Consider the following 12,613-nt stretch of genomic DNA (forward strand, 5'->3'; position numbering starts at 1 on the left):
AGAGCTTGTGCTGCTCCATTCACAAGCATCTCCCAAGGAGGGAAGTGCTGCTGGATAAATCACAACACTCCCATCACGTGGGATCCTTTTAGGTGGCTGTGATGGAAAACAGCTCAATCCAAGCCCCCTTCCTGACACCAGGGCTGGTTGTGCATGAAAGTCTGTGCTTGAAAAGCTTCAGCAACAACATCTGCTGGGAAAGCGTGATTGACACAGCAGAGGGAACACCATCCACCCCCGAGGAGTGGGAAGGGAGACAGACTGCAGCATCAATCTTGTGCATAAAATAGATTTATTGTTGGTACAGAGCGAGGCGTTCTCGTCAGCACTTGATACGAGCGAGGAGCACAACAGAACCATCCCATGGGAACAAAGGCCATGGAGCACCCAAAGTGTTGGGTCACAAACATCATTCCAGCAGAAGGCCTGCAGAGAGAGACTTCATCAAGCCAGGCCATTTGGGAAATAAGTTAAAGCACAATTTGCAATTCTGCACTGTGAGGAGAACTCTGACAGCGGGACCAGGGGCTGCTCCGAGGAACGGCCGCGTCCCTCCCGGCGCTGCAGGGGTTACACCCCTGCCTCGGACAGAGAGATGTTTCTGAGGAGATCCTCCAGTGAAATAGCAGCATTTGAAGGATATTTCCCCTCTCTGAGGTCAGAGAAAGGCTCTTTTCTTTCTCTGCCTTCAATCAGCAATAAGTGGGCTTTGATACGGCCTCGGACGGGCGAGCTCTGATGGAAGGAGATCCAGGCCTGGCTTCCCGAGCGCTCCTGCTGATTGAGCCCTGAGCATGCTGCCCTTCAAATGGCTCTTCCACTTCTTCTCTTTATTGGGCTGCCCTGCAAATGGGCTGCTGGGTCGTTCTTGGGGAGGAAAAAAAAAAAAAGCTCTTCTGCTGAAATTAGTTGATGGTCTTGTGCTTGATTCGGACAATGCCTTTATCCTCCTCTCCCAAGCATTCTCTGCTGCAAAAACCATCAGAGGGGAGGGGAGAGACAGGGAGAAACACACATTTCAGTAACTCCAAGTTATTCTGAAGTTTGGCTACAATTCTCCCCCTAGAATCTTCATTTTTTAAAGTAAAAATGCAGAGCAAAAACATTGTTGATAAACACATCATGCCAGAGACAAGTCCCAGAAGCAGAGTGAAGCAGTTTGAGCACTCAACAAGGCAGTGGTTTGGAGGCCTGAAGAGTCTCACTAATGATCCATTTTCATCTCCCCTCATGCTATCATGGCTTCAGTGCTGTGGCTATTAAAGGAAATTAAAACACCTGACCTTAGAGTAAGAAAAATCCCATTCCCAGCAATTAAACTCTTGAGGAAAAATATCCTGGAAACATCCAACACTGAGTATCCCTCACCTGGCTCCTTCCTGGGTGCTGAGTCAGAATCAAACCCCAACAGTCTCAACATGTTGCACTCAGTGTGGGCTTCATGAGCATGGAATGGTTTGGCTTGGAAAGGAGCTTAAAAATAATTTAATTCTTTTCAATAGACCAGGTTTCCTGTCCCTGGAAATGTTCCAGGCCAGGTTGCACAGGGCTTGGAGCACCCTGGGATAGTGGGAGGTGTCCCTGCCCATGGCAGGGTTTGGAATGAGATGATCTTTAAGGCCCCTTCCAACCCAAACCCTTTTTCTTGCCACAAAACCCATCAAATGAGTAAGGACTAATTATGAGTCTCTCCTTGCAAGAAATGGCAAGAAGAGATTTGATAATTCTGAGGCTTTATGTCAGGAACAAGCCCAAACTGAAACCTTGAAATCCTCCAAACAGCTGATTCGAGTGTCTGAGCAACACTGACACACCTTGGAAGTCTGGACTGCATTGTCACAGTCATGGAAATTAGGGAAAATTAACAATAAAGGGAATTAAAACCAAATTCTCATATTATTCCTAAAAAGTCCAGTAAACTGTGCTATTCCACCCAGCTCCTGCAAGGGTTAAGAGCTGCACTCAGACTGGATTTTGTGAAAAATGTCTTTCCCAAAAGGATTGTCCAGCCTGGCCCAGCTGCCCAGGGAGCAGGGGTGGAGTCCCCCTTCCTGGAGGGATTTAAAACCCTTTAAAATGTGGATGTGGCACTTGGGGACATGGTCAGTGGTGGCCTTGGCAGTGCTGGGAACGCTTGGATTCCATGATCCTGGAGGTGTTTTCCAACCTTAACAATTCTGACTTTAAAATTCTCCAAGGAATCCACACAAAGAGGTGGTGCCTGTCCTTGTGCCCACAAAATCTTCCACCAGCATCCAAAGAGGAGAAAAAGAGGCTGGAGGAATAAAAAAGAGTCAGTTTTGAGCTCCTTGGGTGCAAACAAAAATCTGGGGAAGTTTCATCTGTTACCAAAACCTCCAATCCATGGCACCCCCATGGAGATTTCTGGAAAGCTCTACCTGGAAAATTCCTTTTTGCACAGGAGTTACAGACTCACTCCAAGCCATCTCTGAGCTGAATATTAACTTTATGTTGATTTAACACTGCACAAGTTAACAGAGGAAATTCCCAAGGGATCTGAGAAAAATTGGTCTACTTTTGTTTAGTGTCCAAAGGAAAGAAAATGCAGATATTTGTTCATCACATCCAGATTTCTGCCCACAAAATTTCACCTTCAGACAAACAGGGCTGTTCCAAGCTTTGCTTTGGCTTTATCTATATTTTGGGGTTTTTAGTGTTTTTCTTGTCTTTTTAAATTAATGCATTTAAAATATTTCCTTTTTTTTTTTTAACCTAACCCCATGGAGGGAAGCTGGTCCCTTTTTAAATTAATGCATTTTTTTGCTTGCCTTTTAACATTAGTGCATTTAATTTATTATTTTCTTTTACATAACCCCATGGAGGGAAGCTGGTCCACAATAAACTTCCTTCAATGAGGGCAGTGCTAAATGATGAGGTCTTTTTGCTTCATTTCAATTCAGTGTTTCCAGATACACAAATTCCATCTATTTTTCTCTTAGACTGGAAATTGCTATCAAAATACTGGAAGATGAGGCTAAAATCCTGGTTTTATTCTATTTAGGATGCATAATTAAGGACCCACTTGATCCAACAAATGAAAATAGTGGTTACACTATTTATTTACACTTTATCCAAGGCTAAAGGATAACATTTTGTAGCCAGGCTGCCAGGCACCAGCAGCTGCTGGTGTTGTTATTTTAAGTACTCTTAAACCTCACCTGCCTGCAGAGGCCTGAATCCTTCTGGAATTCAATGGTTTAACAGGAAATTATTGCACAGATTTGTTAAACCATGGACTAGTTGTGTTTTTTTGTAAGAATCAGAACTTCTTGTAACCCAGGAGGGGGAAAAATTGAAAAAAACACCCCTAAAATGTGTATTTTAACAGTTAAAAGTCCATATCCATGGCTGGAAAACCAGGAGAAAGGATTAAAAAGCCATGGATGGTCTGGCTGGAGTTACTTCAGCATAAATAAATGCCAGACACAATCCAAATATCTTCCTCTTAATGGCTCCATTAGGTTAAGTTTTCCTCTCCATTACTGGCATTATCATTATAATAACATGCAAACATTAATAACAGAGTTTAATTTATCTCCCCAGCTTCTCATGACTTTGGGAAGAGATTTGAAGGCAAGATACACCAATGTGTCAAACCCCTCTGAATTAACAACTCTCTGGGCTTTTCTAAAGAGGGGAGAAAAGGACAGATAGAGACATGAGATTACAGACAGCATGAGAAATAAGGAGCACACAGAAGAGAGGGGGAGATAATTATAAGCAAGATAGGGAAGAAAGAGGAGTCAATAAATTCAATTTATGAAAAGCACAGAGTGTGCTCAGCCCGAGCACAAGTGCCCAGACTCACCGCCAGGAAATCGGATTAGTTCACTTATTTGCTTTTCAATATCTTGCTCTATTCCCTCTAGCAAATTTTCTTCTTCCTTTGTTTCTTGTAGCCAGTGTCAGTTAACTTTTTCATTTCTGAATCTGCCATTTATCCCCCTCCTCTGGCTCCCAACCAGGCACACAGAGAAGGTAATTTTGAAGTGATTTTATAGCGGCGTTTAAGAATTATTTCAAAGGAACTGTCTGGACATGTGGGCAAACAGTGAGTAAAAATAATTACAATTACAGCTGCAGCACGTGGAGGATGGGCTGGAGTTCATTATGAAAAACAATTGCTCCTGCTTGCAAATATTTCCATCATAAAAGGCTTCTCCTTCTCTGTTATCATGAGAGAAGCCTCTCTGAATTCTCATCTTGAAGCATGTGTGAAACAGAATAAGAAACATTTAGGAAACACTTTTAACTACTTGACAGGCTTGGATAAAGATCTTCAACAAAAAAAAAGGTGTTTAAAAGGGTTCAAAAACCTAATGCTCATATTTATGCAATTTGCTTTTCCTGCACCTTCTGAACATGAATTAATTCATCCCCATCAGAGTCTTCCGAAGAAATTCCTATCAGATACAAACTCGACTTAGAGCTTAAACATGTCTAAGTAATTAATCCATTTTTTTCTGGTTACTTTAAACAAATAATTAAAAAAATATATACATGCAGTAAATTAGTGCTGCAGATGCTGCAGAGCCATGGGGAAATCCACTAGAGAACAAACCAAAACAGGGCTACAAGTGACAGGACAAGAGGAAACAGCCTCAAGCTGCACCAGGGGAGGCTGAGGTTGGATATTGTGGAAGATTTCTTCACTCAAAGGCTTGTCCAGCCAGGGCAGAGCTGGAGTCCCCATTCCTGGGGGGATTTCAAAGCCATGTGGTTGTGGCACTTGGGGACAGGGTCAGTGGTGGCCTTGGCTGTGCTGGACTGGATGGGCTGAAGATTCTTAATGATTCTGTGATTCTCATGTTGGTGCATTCCAAAATGAGCAGCAGGAGAAATCATGGAATTCACAGAAGGGTTTGGGTGGGAAGGGACCTTAAAGCCCATCCAGAGCCACCCCAGCCATGGCAGGGACACCTCCCACCATCCCAGGGTGCTCCAAGCTGGCCTTGGACACTTGCAGGGATGGCACAACAAATACCAATGAAGGATATATTAAAATAAGTGAGTTGGAAGGGACAGGGAGCTCTCAGTGACTGAGGCACAACGAGGAGTGTTAATTCCAGCAGATCTTTGGGAATACCAGCTCAAGGCTGCAGCATTTGAAAGCAAAAGGTCACGGAGAAGGATCAGAGGCAAAGTCTCAGGGATTTTGTGCCCAGGCAGAGTTAAGCCCAGGGAAGGTGATTACCATGATCAAACACCAGCTGTACTCACCAGGTCTCTGCTATCACATAAAGATGGGTGTGCTCACGTGCTCAAATATTAACTCACAGATTTGGGCAGAAATAAAGATCAACAGACTGATTGAAGCACTTTTTACACATCCTGCATTTCCTGGTTTGTTTAAGAACACAATTGAGGTCAATGCATGCATTTCTGTATTTGAAAGATGCAAGCTGATGAATAAAAGAGTAAAACTGAGAAATTGTAGCTCCTTTTAATTTAATGATTTGTGTATTACTGTCATTTTCCTTCATGCTGCACTAATAAAGCATAAAGATTTTAATTGGCAGTGGCATCCATACCCTACAAAACTGGAGGAGAGGAGGGCAAGAGCAGGTAAAGGGCAATTTTAGAGTCTTGCATAACACAAGACAGAAGAAATCAAGAATTCCAAGTGGTCACTGATGTAGTTTGAGGCATCCATGAGTTTCTCAAATTTATGGTAAAGACTACCAGGTATTTTAATCCCCTTGTTTTACTGCTAAAACTGTAGATAACAGGAAACATCTGCCAACAGCAAGAGCTGCTACACTAAACAACATCTTCCCAGGGGAAGAGATGGAAACCTGAGCATTTAAATCAACTCTGAGTGGTCTCCACAGAGCTCTGGGAATGCACACACTGGGAAATGCTTAGGCACAGAGGAAGGACTAATTAGAAATGCCTCTGCTCATCATTCCATCATTTTTCAGTGAGAATAGGCCCAGCTCACCTGTTTGGCATGATTGACACAGTGCAGGTACTGGCTGGCCAGGGCAGAGCAGCTCAGGGTCTCCTGGGCATGTTCCCGGTAGCACTGGAGGATTTTATCCTGCAGCTCCCCACAGATGGGATGGGACTCGTATCTCCTGTGGGAACAGACAACAGCTTCAGGGTTTCCTTCTAAAAACATCTCAGGAGAGACAAAAAAACTTGCATTATTTTATTATTATTATTATTATTGAATCAGTTTGGGTGGGAAGGTACAAAGCACATCCAGTTCAACCCCCTGCCCTGGTCAGGGACACCTTCCAGGGTGCTCCAAGCCCTGTCCAACCTGGCCTTGGACGCTTCCAGAGGAAAGAATTCATCCCTGTGAGGGTGGTGAGGTTCAGGCACTGACTGCTCAGGGCTGCCCTGTTGCCTCAGGGTTTGGCTTTTATATTTTTCACATTCTGAGCTGCTTTAGTGTGTGGGTCTGGGCTCCATATTATGGGATGGTGAGCTCTGTGCACAGAGCAGGGAGACAAAACAATTCCTGCTCCAGCTGGGCACCAAGGACAAATGCCCCAAATCTCAGCCCAGGAGCACAAACCCCGTGGGCTGGAGAGAGAAAAACAAGCAGGGTGGGACTGCAGGGGCTAAAGCTGGAATGGGACAATGAACTGCAAGATGCAAATGGAGCAGAACTGATCCCAGGGAGAGACCCCGGGAGCGCTGGTGCATTTTGGGGCCATTTTGGTTCATCTTGGGTGCAGCCCTGGCTGGGCTCTTGTGCTGCCCAAGGTGGGTCCATGGAGGAGATCCTTGGAATGAATCCCTGCTTTATTCTGGAACTCTGCCCAGCCTCTGCTCCAGCTCAGCCTTCTCAAGGCATCACCCCCATCCCTGGCAGTGTCCAAGGCTGGGTTGGACAGGGCTTGGAACACCCTGGGATAGTTGAAGCTGTTCCTGCCCATGGAAATGGAGTTGGAACTGGGTGATCCTCAAGATCCCTCCCAACCCAATCCACTCTGTGATTCTGATTCTCATTTTGCTGATTGGCCAGGGCAGATTTCCTCCATCAGGGGAATGAAACACGAAGCACAAACGCTGCCCCTCCGGGGAATTGATTTCTTGACAATCACTGAAGACATGGTGCTAAAATAAAGAGACTGTTAAGTCACCTTGATTTTACAGCATGTACCTATATAAAACATCTCTTCCTCCTTTCATTCATTATCTGAATCTGTGAAATCTAAACCAGAATTTAAATGCAGTCCCAGGTGCTTCCACACTTTATGATCTCCAAGTTCAAACTTCTGCAGACTCTTACAGGGGAGGATTTTCCCTTAATCCCCCCTGTGCTGAGATCAGCACGTGCTTCAAAGGCATGTCAGGCATCAAAATGTGCAACCACAAACTGCTGCACATGGAGGGAGGATGGCAAGGTCTGCACTGGGACAGGGAACACAGAAACAGCAGGGATGTTCTCTGTAGACATCTCCCAGCAGTGATGATTTAGGTCCAGCTAAACCAGAGCTCCATTAAAATGCCCAAACTCCTGGTGTGAATTGATAAATCAATACAAGAGAGCCTGAATTAACTAAAAATACCCACAGTAAACCTTGCTGTGCCTTTATTCACAAGTGATTTTAAAATGAATTCTTATACACAGGTGAAGAGAGAAAGGAATGGCTGCTCTAGCACGGCTGCATAAATTCTGTCAATGTAAATAAAGCCATTTCAATGGGGGAACTCTCTAAGCCATGATAAAGAGCTTTTAAATGGTGGGGTTTTCCCCAGAGTCACACCATCAGTGACCAAAATTCCTTATTTGAATGTTCCAAAGGATTCTGTACATTGCCAACCCTATGGGAGCCCTGTGAGCCACATCATCTCCTGCCCCTCAGTGATTTGTTTTCACTCTCTGACTTTTTACCCCCATTCAGGGGGGATTTTTGTAAACCTGCTCTCAGCTCTGTCCTTGTGAGAACACAGCCACTTCCTCCAAGCCAGCCAGGTCCATTTCCTGGATTAATCTGAAGGTGAGCACTGTCTGTGTATTGATCAGCTGTGCTTGTTCCACTCCCCTAATGCTCTGTTGGCACTTTTGGGAAAGCACTAAATGAAATCACTGCCTGGCATTAGAGGGCCATAAACCACAGGCTGCAGAATCTCCTGTTGGGAAAGGAGGTTCCATTGTGCATTATGGGAACCCCTCTGAAGGGTTTCCCATTGATTTCTGGACTCACTCACAGATGGATGGTCAGAAAAAACAGCAAGGAAATTCCTCCAAAGGGGAATGCAGTATCTCCCTAACAGAGAACATCCTGAAGCTGCTATGATTACATCATTTAATACTTAAATGGGATATTGGGAAGGAATTCCTGGCTGGGGTGGAATTGCCAGAGCAGCTGTGGCTGCCCCTGGATCCCTGGAAGTGTCCAAGGGCAGGCTTGGAGCACCCTGGGATAGTGGAGGGTGTCCCTGCCATGGCAGGGGATGGATTTGGATGGGCTTTAAGGTCCCTTCCAACCCAAATCATTCAGTGGTCCCATGAATAAAGGTCATTTTACAGAAGTACTTTAGGGCCTGTGGGGTTTGACTGAGAGAAAAGCTCAGAAGAAAAGGTTAATAGTGCAAACTCAGCAATTATGTGGAATCTATTGGGAAAATGTGGAGGTTTTAAATGCCTGAGTGGATAAAGCAACCTGGTCTGGTGCCAGGCAGGGCCAGGAGATCTCAGAGCAGGAGGTGCTGAACTATCCCATGCCCTGAGAGAGATCTGTACTGTGGGACATGCAGCAGGAAAAGTGTCACCAGAGTATCACAGGATGAGCTGGGTTGGAAGGGACCTGAAAGCCCATCCAGTGCCACCCCTGCCATGGCAGGGACACCTCCCACTGTCCCAGGCTGCTCCAAGCCCCAACCCTGGACACTTCCAGAGATCCAGGGGCAGCCACAGCTTCTCTGGGAAATCCATCCCAAGGCCTCAGTGCCTTCCCAGCCAGGAACTACCTCCCAATATCCCATCTAAATCCTCCCTCTTGCAGTTTCAATCTCTTGCCCCTTATCCTATCACGACCTGCCCCTGTAAAATAAACAACATTGTGTCCTACACCACATTTAATTAATTCATTAATTAATTAATTGCTCAGGGATTTCACAACTAAACTGAAGGAAAACCACAAGCCATGGGAGTGCAGCAGGAATGGCAGGGAATGCTGACAGATCTCCAGCTCAGTGCAACTCCAGAACTCCTGAACAGAACCAACACACCCAAAATCTCCAAGCTTGTGCTTTTCTCAGCACAAGTCAAGATGAGCAGCAGCCACATGGCATGTGAGGAACAGCGTGGTTTTATTAAGTTTGCAATTCCTTGATCTGCTTTCCCTTCTCCAGCTGCTCCTGAAGCACCTCCCATGCCAGAATAATCTTTCAGTGCTGGAATAAACCTCTGAGGGAGCTGTGCACCCACCATTTCCAGAGAGCTGATGCATCACAACCTCATAAAGGTAATAGGATGAAAACACAAAAGGAAATGAGAGAGGGAGAGACAGTCTTAAAAAGAAATATTCTATGCTAAAGCATGAAAAGAAAATTTAATGAAGGGAACTTTGTACTCATCTGGGCTCTCTCAAAGAGCATAGCTTATTGTGCTCCTGGGGGCTTGGGGAGAGGAGCCCCTTCATGGCATTCAAACAAAATGTCTACTAAAGAGGAAATTTGAAATCACCACGGTGAGCTTTGCGAGCTTCGTGCTAAAACTGACACTCTCACTGAAGGAATCTGAATGGCTGATGAGTTTCCAGCTGTGCAGGTATCTGGCATAATCCCCCCCAGATCAGGACTTCAAGCAATTGTCATAAAAAAATATGGGGGGGAAAAAAATAGCAACAAAAAAGGAGAGCGTGAGATAAAAATAGTGCCATGAGATGGGCAGGAGTACCCAGGGCTTAATTTAATTCCTCATTAAAGGGCTGACACCTATCAAAGGCAGCTGATTTTATTTGTGTAACCCTTGGCTACTTCTGAAGCAGTGAATTAAACAGACCACACTGGTGCTCTGTGTCCAAGCAGCCCAGCCCAGCCCAACCTGCAGCTCTCTAAGATCAAATCTTGCTGTGCCTCCTCCCCAGAGCGGCTCAGCACATCCAAACCACAAACTGGGGCTGGTTCCCAGCATGGGGCTGTGCTGGGGAAGTCCAGGGAAGTCTTCACTTGAAGACAAAACCCTACAAATGAAGGTGATCCCACTGAGCCCCAGAGGAGCAGCACAGGAGGGTGCTGCAGACGTGTTCTGACCTGGTTTATTCAGTCCTACTGATGGAGGAGAGGAGCCATGCTGTGACCAGGCCTGGCAGAATGCAAAATAAACAACAAAAAAAGGAAGGTGTTTCTTTTCTCAGTGTTCTCAGAATAAACACAAGGATAAGGAACAACAAATGGTGAAACCAAAGGCAATCCACACCCGTGGGCAGCCCATGAAGTGTGTAACAGCTGAATTGTTTTCAGGTGCTTTATGAAGAGTGGTTTCAGAAGGATTTGTGGGAATTTAATCAATTAACATTGTCTGTGTCCAGCAGAAATTCCTTCTGAGAAAGAGCAAAAGGTGTTTCATGGAATCATGGAATGGTTTGGGTGGGAAGGGACCTTAAAGCCCATCCAGTGCCACCCCTGCCATGGCAGGGACACCTCCCAGTGTCCCAGGCTGCTCCAGCCCCAGTGTCCAGCCTGGCCTTGGACATTGCAGGGATGCAGGGGCAGCCCCAGCTGCTCTGGGAATTTTGGAAATGAGATTGAAACTGAAATGGGGATGAGTGGGGGGTAAAGGTGGAGTCACAGATGCTTCAGAGAGAAGTCAGTAGGGAACTGGAAACAGCAGGGAAGCAGAAATGGGACAGGCAGGGCTGGGAAAGTGAAGATGTGTGATTTTTCCTGGAGAACACTGGTGAGGAAGCCAGCAGCAGGATGAAAGGGGATGATGTGAATTTGGGGTAGGAAAATCTGCAGCGCTGCTTTCACCAGACACAGTCAGGGCAAGATTCCATTTCTTTTGGACAGGAGGAAAAAAAAAGGAAAATAAAGGTTGGTAGCCTGAGCAGAGAAGGATTTAGCTGAGCAGATGGACAGGAAAGGCCACAGTGGAGGGATTTTTGCATATGAAGGCAGCAAGAGAAATGTGAGCCCAGCTCAGGAGAACCTGAGGGAAGGGCAGCACAAAGCTGAAGTGTGGAGGACACCTCTGAAACAGCAGCAAGGCACTTGTGCTCTTTATCCCCACCCAAAAAGGTGCTGGTGAAAGGATTCTTCTTTTTTTAACATCACCTCACCCAAAAAGCCTCTCCCAGCAGCATCACTGCTGAGTGAATCCACAGGACGGGTTTGTAGCACAGAAAATAATTGTAGAACAGACCCCAGGGAAAAAAAAGACAAAAGGGCATATGGTAATGAAGGTCCTCATTGCTGCACCATTATTTTTAGTTTTTCCATTAATTTACTCTTTCTATTAAACTATTTTTGAAGCTTGTTTTTGCACATGCAGTAGGTGATGACTCGAAGGCAGGGTACGGAACGTGTGAGGCACAAACCAAATGGTTCAGTTCTTCTCCCAGTGCTTGGGAAGGAAAAACACAGATCTGATTGCTGAATATCTACAAATGCTGGTCCCTAATCAAGCTGTGCCCACACACAGCCCTCACAATCACTGCGTGGGAAGTGCTGCCAGCAAAAGATCAAGCACTGCAGAGTTGATTCTTGCTTTTATTTACACTCGGGTGCTGAGTGTGACTTCTCCAAAAGGTGTCAAAGAAAGAATTTTCCTAATGAATCTCTGCTGAAATGCTGCAAGGGAACCACAGTGGTTTCTGCTTTGCAATTGAGAATGTAAAATCCACAGAGGAATACTAAAGAAATGACTTAAAGGTTGGAATGCAGCTTACTCCACCTTTTGTGCTACTCATAATCAAGTCCAATATTAATCTTCCCTGTGTTATTTTATATCCTTTCTCCAAAAACCCCTGCACCCCAAAATCCCAGGCAAATGTTTGTCACCCTCTCATTTATTTCATCTCTTACCCAGCCTTGTCAAAAGCAAATAAAGATCTACTTCAAACATTCTGGCTTTTGGAATAGGGAAGGGAAGGAGAAAGGAAAGGAGAGGAAAAAGGAGAGGAAAAGGAAAAAGGAAAGGAGAAAGAGGCAAGGGGAAAGAAAAGGAAAGGGAAAGGGAAAGGGGAAGGGGAAAGGGAAAGGGGAAGGGAAAGGGAAAGGGAAAGGGAAGGAACTGGATGGGCTTTAGGGTCCCAGCCAACCCAAACCATTCCAGGATTGAGCAATTTCACATTTGCCCATGGAAAGTTATGCACATCCTTAAAGCCTTTTTCAGGCAAGGACTGAAGAGGAAGACAACAGGATGAGGATCAGGAAAAAATATTCTGGTTGTGGATCCTAATTTGTTGGATGAACTGGTTGCCAAGGAGAACCTTCAGGCCCTCAGGACACCACATGAGGAGCAGATCTCTTCAGCCCAGAGAAGGACAACTGCAAGAGCTGGATCTCAATTATCAATGAATTACAGGATGAAATCATCAATGGATTATAGACAGGTTTCCTAGCAGTGGGTTCACAATGCAAAAATAATCCAAACCTTTCCCAAAGAACAGCCAATGAAAAGCTGGGA

The 12,613-nt window shown here is 45.3% G+C and overlaps 1 protein-coding gene across 3 annotated transcripts in view; it reads right to left on the reverse strand.

The window, feature by feature from the left end:
• Positions 1 to 273: 273 nt before the first annotated feature.
• CHCHD3 (coiled-coil-helix-coiled-coil-helix domain containing 3) overlaps positions 274 to 12,613 on the reverse strand; it is a 147,333-nt gene continuing 134,993 nt past the window's right edge. For all 3 annotated transcript variants that reach the window (XM_071424193.1, XM_071424192.1, XM_071424194.1), the window contains 2 exons: positions 5,963 to 6,098; positions 274 to 969 (listed from right to left, as the gene is read on the reverse strand). In XM_071424193.1, coding sequence (XP_071280294.1) covers positions 943 to 969; positions 5,963 to 6,098 — 163 coding nt within the window. In that variant the 3' untranslated portion in view covers positions 274 to 942. The remainder of the gene's footprint in view (positions 970 to 5,962; positions 6,099 to 12,613) is intronic.

This window comes from Agelaius tricolor, unplaced genomic scaffold (genome assembly GCF_023055355.1).
Source record: "Agelaius tricolor isolate 1412-34295 unplaced genomic scaffold, bAgeTri1.0.p SCAF_3, whole genome shotgun sequence".
NCBI lineage: Eukaryota > Metazoa > Chordata > Aves > Passeriformes > Icteridae > Agelaius > Agelaius tricolor.